General features: G+C 39.8%; 1 protein-coding gene across 4 annotated transcripts in view; it reads right to left on the reverse strand.

The window, feature by feature from the left end:
* Positions 1 to 19,499, reverse strand: part of TLK2 (tousled like kinase 2) — a 58,061-nt gene that overhangs the window by 26,455 nt on the left and 12,107 nt on the right. The window contains exons 2-12 of one of the 4 annotated variants that reach the window (XM_063459368.1): positions 17,335 to 17,420; positions 16,622 to 16,693; positions 14,756 to 14,825; positions 14,120 to 14,163; positions 10,927 to 11,028; positions 7,246 to 7,341; positions 5,748 to 5,840; positions 5,370 to 5,480; positions 5,123 to 5,259; positions 3,091 to 3,243; positions 1,256 to 1,322 (exon numbers count right to left, since the gene is read on the reverse strand). In XM_063459368.1, coding sequence (XP_063315438.1) covers positions 1,256 to 1,322; positions 3,091 to 3,243; positions 5,123 to 5,259; positions 5,370 to 5,480; positions 5,748 to 5,840; positions 7,246 to 7,341; positions 10,927 to 11,028; positions 14,120 to 14,163; positions 14,756 to 14,825; positions 16,622 to 16,693; positions 17,335 to 17,415 — 1,026 coding nt within the window. In that variant the 5' untranslated portion in view covers positions 17,416 to 17,420. Of the gene's footprint in view, positions 1 to 1,255; positions 1,323 to 3,090; positions 3,244 to 5,122; positions 5,260 to 5,369; positions 5,481 to 5,747; positions 5,841 to 7,245; positions 7,342 to 10,926; positions 11,029 to 14,110; positions 14,164 to 14,755; positions 14,829 to 16,621; positions 16,694 to 17,334; positions 17,421 to 19,499 lie in introns of all 4 variants that reach the window. The other 3 variants (XM_063459366.1, XM_063459367.1, XM_063459365.1) reach the window with 3 other exon arrangements.

A 19,499-nucleotide genomic window follows, 5' to 3' on the forward strand; every position in this document is an offset into this window, starting at 1 on the left:
CTCATACACACACGCACGGCACTCATACACACACGCACGGCACTCATACACACACGCACGGCACTCATACACACACGCACGGCACTCATACACACACGCACTGCACTCATACACACACGCACTGCACTCATACACACACGCACTGCACTCATACACACACGCACTGCACTCATACACACACGCACTGCACTCATACACACACGCACTGCACTCATACACACACGCACTGCACTCATACACACACGCACTGCACTCATACACACACGCACTGCACTCATACACACACGCACTGCACTCATACACACACGCACTGCACTCATACACACACGCACTGCACTCATACACACGCACTGCACTCATACACACGCACTGCACTCATACACACACGCACTGCACTCATACACACGCACTGCACTCATACACACGCACTGCACTCATACACACACGCACTGCACTCATACACACACGCACTGCACTCATACACACACGCACTGCACTCATACACACACGCACTGCACTCATACACACACGCACTGCACTCATACACACACGCACTGCACTCATACACACACGCACTGCACTCATACACACACGCACTGCACTCATACACACACGCACTGCACTCATACACACACGCACTGCACTCATACACACACGCACTGCACTCATACACACACGCACTGCACTCATACACACACGCACTGCACTCATACACACACGCACTGCACTCATACACACACGCACTGCACTCATACACACACGCACTGCACTCATACACACACGCACTGCATTCATACACACACACACTGCATTCATACACACACACACTGCATTCATACACACACACACTGCATTCATACACACACACTGCATTCATACACACACACTACATTCATACACACACACACACTGCATTCATACACACTGCATTCATACACACACACACACACACACTGCATTCATTATATACACACACTGTAAATAAATATTCAGTTAATATAACTTTTTTAGGATCTAATTTTATTTAGAAATTTACCAGTAGCTACTGCATTTTCCACCCTAGTCTTATACTCGAGTCAATAAGTTTTCCCAGTTTTTGGGGGTAAAATTAGGGGCCTCTGCTTATATTCGGGTCGGCTTATACTCGAGTATATACGGTACTCGCCTCCTGGCTTCCTCGTTTTATGGTCTACTCCAAAAAGGAGGGGGGGTGCTTTTTTTTTTCCAAGCTTGGATAGAAACTGAAGGCCCATACCTTTTTAAGATGACCTAGCCGGAGCTTAAATATTTCTTCCTGTTCGTGATATTCTGCTAATGTTAACCTGGATATAAAAAAAAAAGAAAAAAAAAAAAGAAAATGTCATAATGATTTGCTCTTAACAGTACAGAAAAACACTTACAATTTACATTACACTATAGTCACCCAGACCACTCCAGCACAATGAAGTGGTCTGGGTGCAATGTCCCTCAGGTTTTAAACCGTTCAGATGCAAACATCGCAATTTCAGAGAAACTGCTATGTTTACATTTGGGGTTAATCCAGCCTCTAGTGGCTGTCTCTCCTATGGACATGCGGCTCTGCTGACGTCGGCATGGGGGGGAGGATAGGTCACCAGCGCCGAGGGAGCCCGGCGCTGGATTAAGGTAAGCTGCTGAAGGGGTTTTAACCCTTTCAGTGCCAAGGGAGGGGGACCCTGAGGGTGGGGGCATCCTCAGGGCACTATACAGTCAGGAAAACCGCTTTGTTTTCCTGACACTATAGTAATGCTTAAAAAAAATAAAATAAAAATTCTACAGACTTTTTAGTAAAAGATATTTAGTTATACATAGGCAAATTAAAGGATCACTATAGGGTCAGGAACACAAACATGTATTCCTGACCCTATATAGTGTTTAACCCACCATTTAGGTGGCTTGCCCCTCCTCTTAGCCCTCCTATAAAAGTTAAAAACTCACTTTATTGCCAGCACCGTGCTGGCTCCGCCCCTTTGTGTCATCATCAAAATGCCGATTTTTGCCCAATCCAATGCATTCCCATAGGGAAAGCATTGGATTTGCTAAAAATCTCCATGGTGCGGGGTCAAATGCTGTTTTGGACAATCAGGACCTCCTCAAAGAGATGCACTGAATCAATGCATCTCTATGAGGAAAATTCAGCGTCTTCATGCAGACCATGGGGACGCTGAATGGCAGGCCTGCTTACTGTGCAGCCCTGAGCCAGGAAGCCCTTCCAGTGGTGATCTGAGGAGTGGCCACTTGGATGTGTCCCTAGGGGCAATGTAAACAGTGGCTTTTCTGTGAAAAGACAGTGTTTGCATTAAAATGCCTGAAGGGAACTATTACACACACCAGAACTACATTAAGCTGTAGTTGTTCTGGTGACTCTAGTGTCCCTTTAAGAGGTCAGTGATTACTGTGACTTCATTGTGCATATGGATACTGTGGCATACAGGGTTTGTGAAGTTTTTGTTCCCCAAACACAGCCTAGATCATGCGATGCCAGAAAATCAATCTTTGCACCGACACCATCATGAGAATCTTCATTACAACGAGGGTTTCACACACGGGGTGGATGTTTCAGTGAGTATTTTATATAGGACAAACTAAAGGTTTAACATTTTTTTTTTTTTTTTTTTTTAAATGTTGTCCGTCCCCACACTGGATATCATCTAATTACAATAGTTCATGTTACCACACCAATGTTTTATAAACCCTAGGATATCTTGCAAGATTTTTTTTTTTGCATGTGGAAAAATATTTACCTGTATATCATATTCTATTGGATTTCATATGTTAGCTTGTTAGAGCAGTGGCCTTGGAACTGGGAAACACTGGTTCAAATCCCAGTCAGACTATATTAACTTAAGTGTCCTTGGCCAAGATACCAAATGATATACATCCACCTACCTCAAATCCTTAGATTGAAAGTTTGTTTGATCAGGGCTCTGATTCCCTTTCTAAAATTGTAACGCACCGTAGAATATGTCAGGACTATCTAAAGAATTATGATGATACTTTCACTTGAACTTTGATCTTGGGCATCAGGCAAAGATACTTTAATAAAACTTTGAAAGATGAAAGCCCACTTACGCTTCATTCTCTGCCCCATTGGTTTTGTTTTTCCTCTGTTTCTGCTCATTGTTGGCTGGAGGAGTTTGCCCCATGGCGGGAGGTTTACGTTTGGCAAGCATTTTTCGTTGCCGTTCAATCTCTTCCCTTTGCGAGTTTATTCGTTCTTGTTGTCTGGCATGAAGCAAAATAGGTCAGTTGAAAATGTACACAACAGTAATACCCTGCATGCTGCAAAGCAGTTAGAATGTTATCACACAGCAGTCACTTGTCCAAGATTGATAAACTGGTCACTGAAGTCACAGCAAATGCTTTCTTCAAAAATGAGAGAACACCCTCTTTTTAACATAATAAATAGGTGCACAATCCCCCTCTCTTCTACCCCACCCCCCCATATTTCTATATTTTGTTCAATTTGTGGAGGTAAAAAAAATAAATAAAATCTACATTTGTGGAATAGTATTTTAAGTAAGATTGTTAAAGGAACGCTCCCAGCAACATCGTCTGTACAGCCTGAAGTGGTTATTGTACTAGGAGTTCCCTGGTGCAGTTTCGTGGTAAGATTTTTTAATGGTTGCTGCTTTTGCTTTGATCTACTAGAAAAATCCGCTGGGGGTAGACCAGATACAGAAAATACAACAATGGGTGCCCAGTAGAACTCTGGTAAGTTGAACAATTTCAGCATGTGTGACAGAGTTCAGTGCTCAGCTAGAGTGTTTCCGCAAAGGGTCCCTCTCTTCCTGTGCTGGATACCTTGAGTGATTATTGCGGTTATAGCTGTCTCAGCCAAACACTAGCCGAGACTTAGTCAAGGGTTATTAACCCCTTAAGGAACAAACTTCTGGAATAAAAGGGAATCATGACATGTCACACTTGTCATGTGTCCTTAAGGGGTTAAGGCACACTTAATTGAGAACAAGGCACACTTTTACACACAACCCCAACAACATTGGGTCCATGGCATGAACAATGGAAATCCCACCTTGTCACCTGAGTCTGGGAGAGAACTAAATCAGAAGCCACTAAGCTTATTATCCCCTAGACATCAGGGCGCCATTATAATATACCCTAAAACATAGGAAATGTCACAAATAACCCCCACATCTCTAATATTCCCAGACAGCTCTCACTTTCCACCTCCTTCAGTCAAAAGAGCACTCATTACACTCATATTGTGATACCAGGTTAAAGTCTTAGCGTCAGTCACCATTAGGAGACTCACGGCTCTCCCTATGGTAAGGAACAGGAGGAAAACCAGAGAGTGTGACTTCAGCTCGCATAGAAGAAACCAGGGTGAATGTCTCTGCACTGTGGCAGAACTGCGGTTCTGTCACAATACTGTTTAACATCTTACCATGAGATAATGCAAAGGCACACCTGGCATCATAACCACTACATTTATGATGCCAGAAGAGATCCTACATTTTTTTTTTATTCTTTAAAAGGGGGATTAAGAGGTTCACAAACATCAGAATTTTTGGTAACTGAACATATTGAGATTAAATAAAAAAATTAAAACAATAGAAGTGAAGTTCATTCAACATATGGGGGGGATATGATAGAAACCTTTAAATACATAAAGGGAATCAACACAGTAAAGGAGGAGACTATATTTAAAAGAAGAAAAACAACCACAAGAAGAGGACAGTCTTAAATTAGAGGGACAAAGGTTTAAAAATAATATCAAAAAGTATTACTTTACTGAGAGGGTAGTGGATGCATGGAATAGCCTTCCAGCTGAAGTGGTAGAGGTTAACACATTAAAGGAGTTTAAGCATGCGTGGGATAGGCATAAGGCTATCCTAACTATAAGATAAGGCCAGGGACTAATGAAAGTATTTAGACAATTGGGCAGACTAGATGGTCCGAATGGTTCTTATCTGCTGTCACATTCTATGTTTCTATGTAAACGTACATCATAATGCACTCCTGTCTGGACAATCACAGGTTGTGTATTGTAAGTTACCAATTATTGCCATACACTACCAAAAACTTTAATACTTTTCGGAGTATCCAGAAACACAAGGATTTGCCATATCTTTAATGGTCTTACTTGATGAGGTTCTGGAAGGCATAGCCATCAGTCCACTGCTCTGTGAAAGAGGCACCATGCCGGACAGTAGTGAAATGACCAAGCCGAAGACGATCTTGCATGCTCTTATCTCGACATGCCATCTTCTCCTGTTTAGACTGAAGAAAGAAAATTTTAATAAATGCCAATAAATCATCTCTCTTCCTCAAAATACAAATTAACACCAGGAAAGTATTGCATTAAAAAAAAAAAAAAAAATAACAGTTACCTTCTCAATTAGAAGTTTTTTGCTCATTGTCACACATCGATTTAACCGTTCTTTGTACTTTTCCAGCATTTTTTTCTGCTCATCCATCTGACGTCGTAGATCACAGTTTACCTGAAAGCACAAATTACACATAAGTCAGTTAAAAAGTAAAGCATGACATGATGTTCATGTTCTAAAAACAATCTAATGAAGAAAGCTAGGATACATAAGATTTCTCTACAGCTAAGAAATTGAATGATTGCTGTATTAAGTCTGTCATGCACATGCCCTATAACAAACGCAGAAAATGCTATAAAATAAAGAAAAACAATTTTATTTAAAATAGTTGGGTTAATGAGTTTAATTAAAAACATTGCTGTTGTGTAAACATGTACTCACCCTTAACAAGTCATCTATTCTTCCCTCTTTTTTTTCTAGGTCCGAGTTTTTGCTGTTTTCAAGAGCGGATATTTTATCCATTGTGAGGTCAGACTGAAAAAACCCAAAACAAAATAGATTTATGCTTCAAAAAGATTAAAGACATACAATAATCAGCCATGCTGAACACCACAATCACATTTTTATGTTGATTAAAGGTCCAGCATAAAAACCCCCAACAAAAGCGTAACTTTTTTTTTATTGAAACCATCCTTCACTGCACATTACGTGATCGCTAACCTTTAGGAATTCTTGCATTTGTGGTTAACAATGCCAAAGACACATTAAGGGAAGTGTAGCTCACAAACAGCTGGACTTGAAAAGGTTAGCTTTCATTGAATCATAAACAAACATTTACAGTATAAACAAAATAGAGCAGGAAATACTGAGATTTCAGTAACCACACAGGGTTTTATGTTGCATGCCAGTGTTGTCTGACACTTTTTTTGGGAGGGGTGATAAAATTCCATGGGCTATATAACCAAAGAATGATAATTTTGAAACCGTGAATATTAGTCAAGGGTATGCCAAATAGACTTTAGTTGTACCAGTCTCTTGGCTGGACTCAAATAATGTGAAATACACGATCATCTAAACTTGATACTCATTACTCCAGACCAAAAAGTGGAAGCCCCACTAGCACCAATGACCAGTTTAGTAGACCAAGCTTTTTCCAAAAGTGGAGCCATCTCATAGATTAGTGATGAGCTGCTCAGTCTAATTATGGTATACAAATAAATAAAATACAGGGAGAACCTCAATATTATCGGATATCAAAAGAGAATTTACAGAGATTTTTTTTGAAAAAAATGTTTTAACCTTGAGGGAATAGTGTTTTGTTATGGATTGTGGATAACAAAGAGGCCTTTCTCAGCCACTGCAAAAACAATCACATCTCCAGTGCTAATGGATAGGCCAGGATTACCTGAACATGTAATCCAGTTCAATTGATTTTGCCAGGTTACCAGAGGCCAGCCACTTTCAATAAATGTGTCATCTACAACACAGGGCTTGAAATTTGATCTGCTATCCTACTAGCCAGGCCTTAAAAGTTAATTTCCACTGCAAGCCATTGATAACCCCAATCCAGTTCAATTGATTTTAAACTGGATTGGCATAATTCAATGATAGGAGCAGTGGGGGTTAGGTGTTACTGCATTTTGAGCATAGGTCGTCAGGTGGTTCTTCAGACAGCTGCTGTATGGTTTCTATCATTTACTGAGCAGTTCCAGTCATGCTATGGATAGGTGATGTATGGAATAAGATAGCAAAAAATTAGAGTCTTGTAAGTGGTCTTTATCAGAGTGGTTTCCTACAGCAGGTATGCATATCCAGTGATAATTGTTCTGTATACTATACTGTTTACAAGTTGCATAGTTGTAGATCGGTGCGCTATGTTAAGTGTAAAACCATGAAATTGCACCCCAGCAGAGTACAGCTAAAGGATTAAATAGCTCACCTGTGTTTGCCTGTGCTGGACGGAAATCGGTTTAAGGGTGATGCAGGAATGCTCTAGATTCACCAGTGTGGTAGAAGGAGGGCTGCTTTGCTGACTCTACAAAAACAATAAAAATGCATATTTACTACTTTACAAAAAAAAAAAAAACACAAGCACTCTGCATTACTAACTGTATTGGCAGGTCCACAGGCAGATTAAGATATTTAACAAAAGCCAAAACCAAACACTGAAATATATATTGTTATCCTGACGTGGAACTGTATGTATATGAAAGCAACACTGAGTGTATCATATTAAAGGAACACTGCTGAAGAGGTGAGAGTCTGGAGTCAGACATTTTGTCAGCTTTTAATAGTGCAAATTTCATTGTACTTTTATGAAAAAAAAATCAAAAAGAAAAATCCTCAAAACAGCTCCCCAGCGGTCATCCAGCCAGTGAAGTTTACTTCCGCTATTGCTAGCTCCAGAGATCCAACAGAAGTAACAGACAGACTGGATGAGAACTCACTTGCTGTACTATGGCTCATTGTGGAGCTTCGGAAAACTGCATTTGTGTGCAAGCTCGTGTCTCCAGCACAGAGGCTTCTCAACTGGTGTATTATGTGGCTTAAGAGTGATAACAAATAAACCGTGCTTTCCTAGGCGCTCAAATTTGTAATTTGGTGAAGAACCTGGTTCCGCTAAGCAGCTCGACACACGTGAAGGTACCTCCAACCTTAACACAATAACATGCAGAATAGTGGGGTAATGAAAGTAGAAAAGGTCACAACAAACAAGACCCAGTGGAGCGCTAATGTAATGTATAAACTCACCCTTTTAAAAAGGGATATGAAATTCAAGGGAATCTGGAGAGAGAATATAATGGAGACAATAGTGTAGTATGTATGGACTTGAGGTACATAAAGAGAGGAATCTATATGTAACACACTCACATGGTACAGAGCCTGAAAACGATAGGCTCAAATCACAAGCGCAGGGGTGTTTTAAAGCAAACACCAAGCCTCTTCAATGGTTTAGTAGCAATCCTCAAAGAAAGGGAGAGATAAGGGGACAATGGACCAAAGTCCTAGTGTGTTATCCTCAACCCAGAGTGGTATCAAAACAAGTATAAATGCTTGCTCACCTTTTTGAGAGCCAATTCAAACTGGGCTCTCAGTGTGATAGGTAGTGTGCCTGTGATAGGTAGTGTGCCTACAAAGAAGAGCAGTGCCCTCTTAAAGGCACACTACCTATCACACTGAGAGCCCAGTTTGAATTGGCTCTCAAAAAGGTGAGCAAGCATTTATACTTGTTTTGATACCACTCTGGGTTGAGGATAACACACTAGGACTTTGGTCCATTGTCCCCTTATCTCTCCCTTTCTTTGAGGATTGCTACTAAACCATTGAAGAGGCTTGGTGTTTGCTTTAAAACACCCCTGCGCTTGTGATTTGAGCCTATCGTTTTCAGGCTCTGTACCATGTGAGTGTGTTACATATAGATTCCTCTCTTTATGTACCTCAAGTCCATACATACTACACTATTGTCTCCATTATATTCTCTCTCCAGATTCCCTTGAATTTCATATCCCTTTTTAAAAGGGTGAGTTTATACATTACATTAGCGCTCCACTGGGTCTTGTTTGTTGTGACCTTTTCTACTTTCATTACCCCACTATTCTGCATATTATGTGGCTTAGACTGAAAGTCTGTGTCAGGAAAGAGGGGATGACTTGCAAATCCTAAGGACAACCGGTGTGCCGCTTTTGAAATTAATTTTTACTCCCAAAGAAAACATACATGCTATTTTTCTACTTTTTGGAGTATGTGTGTGTTTCTTTAACCCCTTAAGGACACATGACGTGTGTGACACGTCATGATTCCCTTTTATTCCAGAAGTTTGGTCATTAAGGGGTTAAGCAGACTCTCTGAACAAGAACTTCCTGCAAATTAAATTTAGCGTGTATAAGAAATACTAAAATTTGCCATTTTAATTTAAATATATATACAAAATAAATAAAAAGGTAACGATTCCAATTGATCTTGTGCTCAATGGTCTATATCACCTTTCGGAAAGTGGTGAGATATAGTAAGAACATCAGAACATGTGATATTTCTTTTAGATACATTAGTAAACAGCCTGGTTAAGTGTTGATTGAAAATGAAATGCATCAAGCTCTGGTTAGCCATACCAGTGACATCAACTTTCAATCACAGACTCTCAGCATTGTGCTAGGAATACAAGTCTGTATTTCTATCACTATAGCACCCTTGCAGCCCCACCTACCCTGTAAGGGTTAATGAACTTACTGTACTTAATTCTAATGCAAGGTGAGCGCTGCGAGCGCATTAGGCGTTCCCCATAGGAAAGCAATGCTTCAACTACTATGGGGATTTTACGGATACAATGTCATCATGCAGAGTGTAAGGACGTCCAGCACCAGTTAGGGTTAAGGGGACCGGGACAATGCATCCAGACCACTTCAATTATATGAAGTGGTCTGGGAGCCTATAGTGTCCCTTCAACCTAAGCCAGAAGAACAACAGATGGGCTAAATGCAAGTGCAAGAAAATTTCTAGTATTGAAGGCAGTGTTGCACTTTCAAGTGCAGTTGTTGTAGGTTTCAGGGCTCCTGTTGTCTATTTGCAACCCCCAACTCCAGCAGCCAATGTGCAATATATTTCAAATAACTTTTCTTCAGAGGAGCGGTTCCCAAACTGCATGCACACAGGGGTGCCGTGGAATGTTTCCCTGGTGCCATCATTATAGCACCGGGGAAACATTACTGCTCAACAGGGACCCGGTCGAGTGCCTTGGTCCATTAAGCCTGTCACTTCCTCCAAGGTGTGGAGGTGTTGGAGCTGCTTTTGTATAGAGTCTTTGAGCCATTCTGGAAATTGCTTGCAGTTGTTTTGGGACTTTTTGGTGCATTTCTCAAGCTGTGGAAAGGTAGGGAGCTGAGCTTCGTCGTTTGCATGCCTTTTATTGTGTGTTCTGCATTGTGGGTTGGTTTCCATGCCAGCTCATTTTGACTTTTTTCTGACCTCCAGAACGGATTAATTGGTTTTTAATGCATTCCTATGGGAAACCGCGTTCCAGTTTACAATTTTTTCGCAATAAGAAATGTCCTGGAGAACGCATTTAATTCGTAAACCGAGGTCCCACTGTATTTATATGTATATGTGTGTGCGTGTATACATCCAAGCAGTTAAACACCAGCACAACATACAAGCAATCTAAAACAAATATTACAAACACACCCCTTCACTCAAACAAATACTTCACATAAATATACATCCACATTTAAAAGTGAACATTACATTCAGACACACCCCTGCAATCAAACATTTACATACAAACACACCCCTGTATTAAAACACAATAAATGTATACAAGCACACCTTTAAAACACCAACACTGTGCGTTACACTATAGCGCCAGTAAATGCTGCAGTGCTGTTCAGATTTACAACCTAGAAACTTTAACTTGGGGTGCCTTGGAAAAATACTGATATAATTAAGGGTGCCTTGAACCTAAAAAGTTTGGGAACCACTGCTTCAGAGGCTTAGCAACTGGAAGGATATGTTACATGTGCAAAATAATTGACGTGTGTTTCACACTTTTGAAATACAGTTATTTAGTCTGACTATAAATATATTGAGCATGGCGCTAGTCCATTTGGACATTCTATGCAAAACATACCGTTAAGGGAAGAGGATTCGATAAGGAATGTTGCGGTGACGATCGGGCAACTGGTGGAACACTTCTACCTGGACTTGTTCCAGGGCCACTTCCCCCAGCAAACTATCATAAAATATAAAAAACCCATAAATACTTTTAAACAAAAATATTGTTTACAAAAACAGAACATGGTCAGTTAATATGGGAAATTTTGTCTCCTGATAACATTGGTTTATAAAGTCTGAACTTATCCAATAAACCTGAGTATGAGGTTCCTAATTAGTGGAGCCTGTTCCTGGTTGGTGGACATAACCTATTAAAATGTGTTTGCACTCAGTGTCCTTTTAAATGCAAATCTCTCCAGCCTTGGAAAGTGATAGGCTGAGAGCATTAAGCCAACTTTCCACTGGCACTCTCAAACAGCATTGTACCGACTGGGTAACTCAAAATGTGGTCTTGCTTCTCTTGTGAAGTTAAATATGGAATACTTTCCTCCCATTTCTTGAAGTAAAACAGATTGGTCTTTAATTCATCTATAGCCTCTCAACATCATCCTAGAATGGATAGATTGACACTTGATGACTTGGAATTATAATCTCCAATTATCAGTGAGGCTTAAGAGGAGAACCCCGTGATTTTGTCAAAACTTTTTGGGCCAAAATTGAGGGACTGTGCCCATAAGTTAAAGTACAATACAATAAGTGGTAGTCTCCTTAAACAATGCAATGCTCTATGGATGGCTGTAAAACATAACGGCTAACAAGCATGTTTAATTTAAAGATCAGGCTGTATTTTTAGTTACAGCCATCAAAAAAAATTTAAACTAAAGGCCTTATCAATATATTTTTCTCCCTACAACATGGCAGGGGCAATTGTTGGAAAACTTGTTGCTGGCGTAATAAAACAGTGGTAATATTGTTTGATTTGATATTTGTTCCCCCCAATAAGACTTTTCATTGAACTGGGCATTGTAGCCATTGCCTGGTTTTGGATATGCGAGAATTCCTTTTTGAAACAAACAACGTTGTACCGACTGGGTAACTCAAAATGTGGTTTTGATTACTACCCTGAAGTTAAAGCGGCACTGTCATGGCCGCATCTTTTTTATTTAACCCCCTCCCGACTACACTTCATTTAATTGCCCCCCTAGTTCACCCAAATATCCCTAGGTCTCCCATATTACCCTTTTCTAAAAACTTTATTTTGTGACCGGACCTAAGTCCTGGGCGCCACCATCTTAGTGTGGGGAGATGAAGGCCCTTTGTGACACATCATCTGCCCACACTAGATAGCGCTGTGAAATTACCGTGCATGTCCAGTTAAACACTCAGACAGAAATTTAGTCTATTTACTCATTAGTCAGAAAGACGAATAAATAGAAATTTCAAACGATCTTCGTTTGTTTTATTACAAGGAGGGAGCTACTGGCTTGAGGCTCCCTCCTTGTTATATGTGAAAATAGAAGAGGCGGGGAGCAGGGCTCCCAGTCACATACTAACTCCCCCCATGCCTCCCATCATTCTAGGAGGGTGAATATGACACCCATATTAGCATAAGGGAGATTAAAATTGGGGCATGTCTACTAAACATTGAGCAACCAGTGGAAGACCTATTGTCTCCCCATCCATGAGCGGCAGGTAGAGTCCTAAGTATCAATAGGGGATACACACCTATTGTCTCCTCCAACGGCCTCCAACAAAGGGGGGCCTATTGTCTCCCCATCCATGAGTGGCAGGTGGGGTCACAAGTATCAATGGGGGGGGGAACATGGACACAACACCTATTGACCACTTCAGTACCCCCCCCCGTGAGCGTGGTGGGGGCAGGGAAGAGAGACTAGAGACAATAGGACTCCCTACCCCCCCCCCACCACCACGAGCGGCGGGTGGGGGCAGCTAAATATACTTACCACTAGATGTCTTTTTCATTCAGTTCCAAAAAAGACCAAATAAAAAGCCATAGTTCCAATCGAACTTTGTAAATAAAAAATAAGTTCTGATTCTGCGTGGTTGGCAACTTGCAAGGCTCAAATTTACCTATCAGAGCACACTTATTGGCTGGCTTAAACCAACCAGAACGCTCCGAGTAAAATTACAGGATGTGGGAAAGCTTTATAAGCCTTTTCCTGCACTGCAGAGCTCAGTCTGTGTTGTGCCATTGCTGGGTGAAGATGGATTATTGATTTTAGTGTCAGGTTCTTCTTTTTTCTGCTTTTTTTCCCCACCAAAGTTCGACTGGAATTATGGCTTTTTATTTGGTCTTTTTTTGAGGTTGAAAGAGATAGATAGAGAGAAAGGGGGAGGGTGGGCGAGGGGGGGTAGGGAACGCTAGGTCTCCCCATTCAGTTTAATAGCCCCTACTCGCACACTAGGTGTCCCCCCCCCTCCGTTCATGATTTCCATAGGAGTGGGGGTCTTTTCTTTTACAACAGTGAGCAGCCACATCCCTACTTGCGTTATAGTGTTTAGGGACAGAAGGTAGATTTTAATCTCCCTTATAAACCAATACTAAGTAATCTTTATTTAGTATTCGTAAATTTGGCTGAAAGACCAATCTTGGTCTTTCAGCTTTTCATTAGACAGCTCCCCGATACCATGGGAATTAGGGATCTATTTACTAAGTGGCTGCAAGATGGCATGAATAGGATCGGCATTTCATTCATTTGAATTAAATTCTGATCCGAAAAGTTCCGAATTGCATCCTAACATGAATGAACAAACTGTTCTCATTCTGTTAAGAGCGAAATTCGGTAGTTTCACTGGCTTCTATGTGACAGGACGTTTGGGAATACTGACAGGAAGCATCGCGAGATCATAAAGTTAAGGGTGAGTATTGTGGAAAAATGTATCTGACCCACAGGAAGTAGGTCAGAGCTGGTCAAGTGTAGGAAAAATACATAAGACAAAGTCCCTACTTTGTCTTGTGTTTTAAAGAAAACTAGAGCAGACAGGAAGAAACGGATAACAGATCCTGAGAGAGGGAGAGAAGAGGAAGCGATTATGGTAAGGTAGTTCAGCACGACCGTGCCGCTTTAAACATGGAATACTTTCCACCCATTTTTTAAATAAAACTTACTGAACTTTAACAATTTCATTATTACAGTTGGTTCACATAGGTTCTAGGGTACACTCACTTGGTTTAATGGAGGACAGACCAAATAATTAATAAATAAAAAAATTAAAATTAAAAAATAGGATGCACTTACATCACTTACCTCGAAATAATCACTAATTTTATGTCCTCTAGGGGTGTTCTTCCCTGAGAAAGACAAAAAAAAAAAGTTTGAATTTCACACAGATTGGACAGGTTTAAAGCGATGTTCATGCACAATTATAAAAAGGTGCCAAAACCCAATTAAAACATACAGAAACCAGCACACTACTTCAAATCAGCTTCAAAGCCCAATATTTTGTACACATATTAAAGAAATAAGAATTTACTATATATTTCCCACAGTCACACAGTGTGTGTCTGTTGGAGGACAGGCAATACTATGGACCTTGGAGTATAGTTACAGAGTTTGAGGGCAGGGTGGGTGAGTTCCAATGTTTATATGCACTGAATTGATATTAACCAACCTGGAACCCAGAGAAGTGAAGTTACACCTCTGGCAGGGCTTTAATGCTTTATGTACAGATGTGCAAACTGAAACTCTGCACATACAAAATTCAAGAACCACAACTACTTCAAGTCACTGAAATGGTCATAGGGCTTGGAGTAATCATTTAATACAAGGACTTTGTATATTATAAAAAAAACGTTCGCAATAGATTTAAGCTAAACTGAAATTTTAACGCCAGTTTCATCCTACTTTGGTGAACTTTACAATAATGTGAACACAACTTATTACCTTGACTAGTTTCATAAGGTTCAGCTTTCCTCTTGCGATTTCTCTGGTCATTCTGTTTCTTTTCAGGAGTCTGCTAAAGAGAGACCTTTTAAAATAACACAGAAAAGTGCACTTGTGCCTTACAAGGGACGAGTAGGTAAATAAAATGGGGCTGTGTAAGCATACAATGAAATTGACAGTATTTTAATGCACACCTGGTAACAAATATGCAAAACCTCTTAAAATAAAGCATTTCCAGGTGAATTTTAAATACACAGCTATTTCAGCAGATCCGATTAACCAACATTCAAATCTGTATGCAAAAAGTACAGAGAGAAGGTGAGGAAAAACAACAAAATCTATTCCAAATTTCCCTAGATCTTAAAAAGTATAATTTAGAAGAAACAACAAAGGAATGATTTAAGAGTAGTGCAATGCAGTAAGTCAGGGGTTGACAAATTTGCTTGGAATCTAGGAGCAGGATTAAAAACGGTTAGGAGCCAGGTTTTAGAGAGATATTATATATACACACACACACACAAACACAATTATACTACGGATCGACAGATATTGATTTTTTTAGAGCCGATACTGATAATCTGTGAACTTTCAGGCCGATAGCCGATAACTTGCCGATATTCTGTACATTTACCATTTTGAAAAAATAAACTAATCCTAAAGGTAAATGCACAAAATATACATGCCACATGTAGTGGATGCAGTGTGTGTGTATGTAATGCAGTGTGTGTATGTAATGCAGTGTGTGTATGTGTAGTGATGTAATTTGTGTAAAATGGGGGTGGGGGCATTTTTTTATGTGATTATTATTCTTTTTTAATATTTAAATGGTGTGTTTTTTAGTCCCCCCCCTCCCTGCTTCTTAGCAGGGAGGGGGGGGATATAGTCTTCCCTGGTGGTCCGGTGGCTTGTTAAGTACTGGGGGGGCCAGCAGCAAGCGCTGACTTACCTTGCCAGCAGCTCCTCCAGCTCCCCAGTGTAAATCTCGCGGCCCTTAGTGCCGCGCGGAGCGTTGCCATGGTAACCCGGCTCGTGATGAGCCTGGCGGTCCTAGGAGGTATTATCGGCAATATCGGTATCTATATTGGCCGATACCGATAATGTCGAAAATACTGAATATCGGCCGATTATATCGGTAAAACCGATAATCTGTCGATCCCTAAATTATACACACAAATACACGCACACACTAGTAAAGCTTCATTTTTAGCGACATAAATACAATTCTTAAAGGGACACTATAGTCACCAGAACCACTGCAGCGGAATGTAGTGGTTCTGGTGTCTATAGCCTGTCCCTTCACGATTCTTAGTGTAAACACTGCCTTTTCTGAGAAAAGGCAATGTTTACATTGCTGCCCAGTAACAATAGAGGTGCTTCCTAATCCCGTACTGCAGTGGGCAGCACCTATGTTCCGCATCTCCACACATAGAGGTGCTGAATGTTCCCCATAGAGATGCATTGATTCAATGCATCTCTATGAGGAGATGCTGATAAGTGCATGCGCAATAGCCTCCCAATGCTTTTCTATGGGAAAGCATTGGCTTGGCTGAGATCATCAAGATTATCTTAAATGTTATAGGCAAATCTGTTACTACGATTGTGAATACCAATTGGATGTTCATTAAAAATAAATAAAAAATATGCTGCCCATTCCTTTTAGGGATAATACAGTCAAAGGCTGCTAGCATGCAAAATGAAAAACTCTGTTGTTCTTTTTGCGTACTTCTAAAACTGCAAAACTAGGATGAAAAGAATCCTACTAGTTTTGCCTCATTTCTTCTCTGGAAAGTGTTAAAACTTTACAGGCATAATAAATTCTATCTACTGCATTAAAGCACCTGAAATGTCAGCTTAACTTTTTCTCACCTCTAGTTCTTTGTCACTCAGAGAACCCAGGCTACAAAGGCTTTGGTTAGATGATTCACTGTTCAGTTGTCCCTAGAAAGAGAAAACGAATAATAGATTTGCAGGACAATGAAAACATTTAAATGGACACTACATGCATCAAACTTATCCCATGTGCAAAAATATCTAACTCCATCCAAATCATTGAAGTTGCAGATATATTTGTTGCCAACTCTAATTGTGTGAGCCATAAATGGGAGAAGCTACGATTCCCTACACCTGTACAACTCAGTGTTGAATAGGAGGTTAGAGCAAATATTAACCACTAAAAAAAACAACCTGGAGGCTGCTCTAAGCGGACTACAGAAGTTAAAGGAATTCTCACTCTACCAAAACAACTTTAGCTTAATGAAGCAGTTTTGGTGTATAGCTCATGCCACTGCAGACTTTCTACGGTTTATGAGTTAAATAATTTTGTATGCAATCCTAGCCACACATTTCCTGGCTGTGACAATGTTCCTGGGACCCTCCCTTATTCCTCCTTCTCCACGGCTTTCTGAGAAGAGCCATAAAGCATATACAAAACGTTGCTGAGAAAAAGCAGATTGGTTGCTATTCATAGTGCCTTTCCAGACAGACATGTTGCAGAGACGATAGTAAATTGAACTTTTTAGCACAATTTCTTTTTTACTTTTTTGTAAAGCAAAACACGAATATAAAATTTCCAAAATTACCTTTGCAACACCAACTCCAGTGAATCGTGCTTCCAACAATTCTTGACGCCGTGGGTCCAGACTGTGCAATTCTTCCATCATTTCCACTAGAAAAAAAAAAATATATATATAAAAAATAAAAATTTAGTTCTGCAAGCACTATATAACCTTCAGAAAAGGTCTCCAATAGTACAGCATATTGTATGTTTGATATATTTATTCAAAAACAGGATGCATAGTTTTTGAGGATGGACATGCATTTAGAGTAATATCTATCTATATATATATATATATATATATATATATATATATATATATATATATATACAGAGAGATAAGAGATGCACTCTCTGTATATATATTGTATGTGTTTTTTAATTTATAATTCATCAGGTAACTGTTACACACGGGATTGTACACATATTGTTGTTAGGTGATCCACACTATTTATATACACATTCACTGGTTTTTGATTTGAGTCCACTTTATTACATACACTGTTTCACTTGGTTGCGTACTACACGCCTTGATCACTAACACAATATTATACACAACTTAATACACCTCAGTGTAACATCCCAGATGGGGTGCACAACACATATTGCATACACACATTCATATTTTCGCTTGTATGCCCGGGAAAAGATGCTCTCGCTATTCTAAGAATTGTTTTTCTGGTCACTTAGCAACCGCTTGACACGTCAGCACGCACGCATCACGGCCAATCACGTTAGGTCACATGATCGCGGGTGCACTTCCGGGTATACACGTCGGAGGTGAGGGATTTGAATCACGATTGGTGAGTACATTACTGTCTTTCTGTATATATTTGGTATTTTTGTGGGGATACATTGATCCTGAGGAAGACCCTAAGGGGTCGAAACGTCGATCGGATGATGTAAACCTTGTTTGGACAATAAAATAGTGACTTTTTTTTCGTATCAAGTCCTGTGAGTGCATCTCTTATCTCTCTGTATATATACCTCACAACGTGGGATAGCACCCAGGCACTTTAATCTATAGAGTTGGAAAGGGTGAGTGCCAAGATAAGACTTTAATATATTATATATATATATATATATATATATATATACACATACATACATACATACACACACATAAACACAAATACGTTTTTGTTTTTTTTTGGGGGGGGGGGGTAAAATTTACCCTAAATGCCCTGAACTGTATTGTAATTGCCTCTTCCTCGTCTAGAAGGTCTTTATGCTAGTGCTTGCAGCGATGTTAATCCAACGCTACCATGGACGTTTACATTGCAAGTATTTCAATGTCTTTTTACTATAACTATTTTTTGGTGCAAGGACCCTGTCCTATTTCAGGGATAATGTAAAACATTATCAAATGTGTTTATGTTTGGTATCATCACACTGTGAAGCTAACTTTTCTCAAAGAAAAGCAGATTGTCAGATCATTGGGATTACCATGCACGTGCCTTAAAGTACCACTAGTGCTACCCAGACCTCTCCATTAAGATGAAGTGGTCTGGGTGCAGTGGTCTTTTAGTTTTATTCCAGCAATGTAAAAAATGCCTTTTAGTAGATACGGCAATACTTACATTGCAGGGTTAAATATGCATCTAGTATCTGCCTTCCGGACAGCCCCTCCACTAAGAGATACAGGTCAAACTCTTATCACAATTAACCTCCAAAATCCCAGGAGGTAGACTGAGCAGCTGTAGGGACTTAATCTCTTTGCTGAAGAAAATAAAAATAAAGTAAATTATACTCTTTATTCCAGTATTTAAATTTGGAGTGAGGGCCTAAAAATCAACAAAGAGAAATAAGACTATAGCATTAGGAATACAAACCAGTGTCCAAATCCTAACACTATAGTGTTAGTTTAAGTCTGCAATGCTTCTCTATGAGGATTATATATATAACAAAACCACCACAAAGGGCTATAATCTTAAAGCCGAAACAAATATAAAATGGAAAAACAAAACAAAAAAAAAAAAAAACTTTATTTAAAATTCCTTTGCATTGTCAAATTATAACTCCACAGACTATGCTGAAAAGTAACACGAGAATGTGTGAGTGCTGAACGTACTTACTCAACAGAACTGGTAAAGTTGATTACAATTATTTACAAAAAAATAAAAAATAATAAAAAACCTCTGATGGGGGGGCGCATACATCCATTTTCCCGGACACAGGTAATTTAGCCTG

The sequence above is a fragment of the Pelobates fuscus genome, chromosome 6, assembly GCF_036172605.1.
Source record: "Pelobates fuscus isolate aPelFus1 chromosome 6, aPelFus1.pri, whole genome shotgun sequence".
In the NCBI taxonomy this organism is placed as follows: Eukaryota; Metazoa; Chordata; class Amphibia; order Anura; family Pelobatidae; genus Pelobates; species Pelobates fuscus.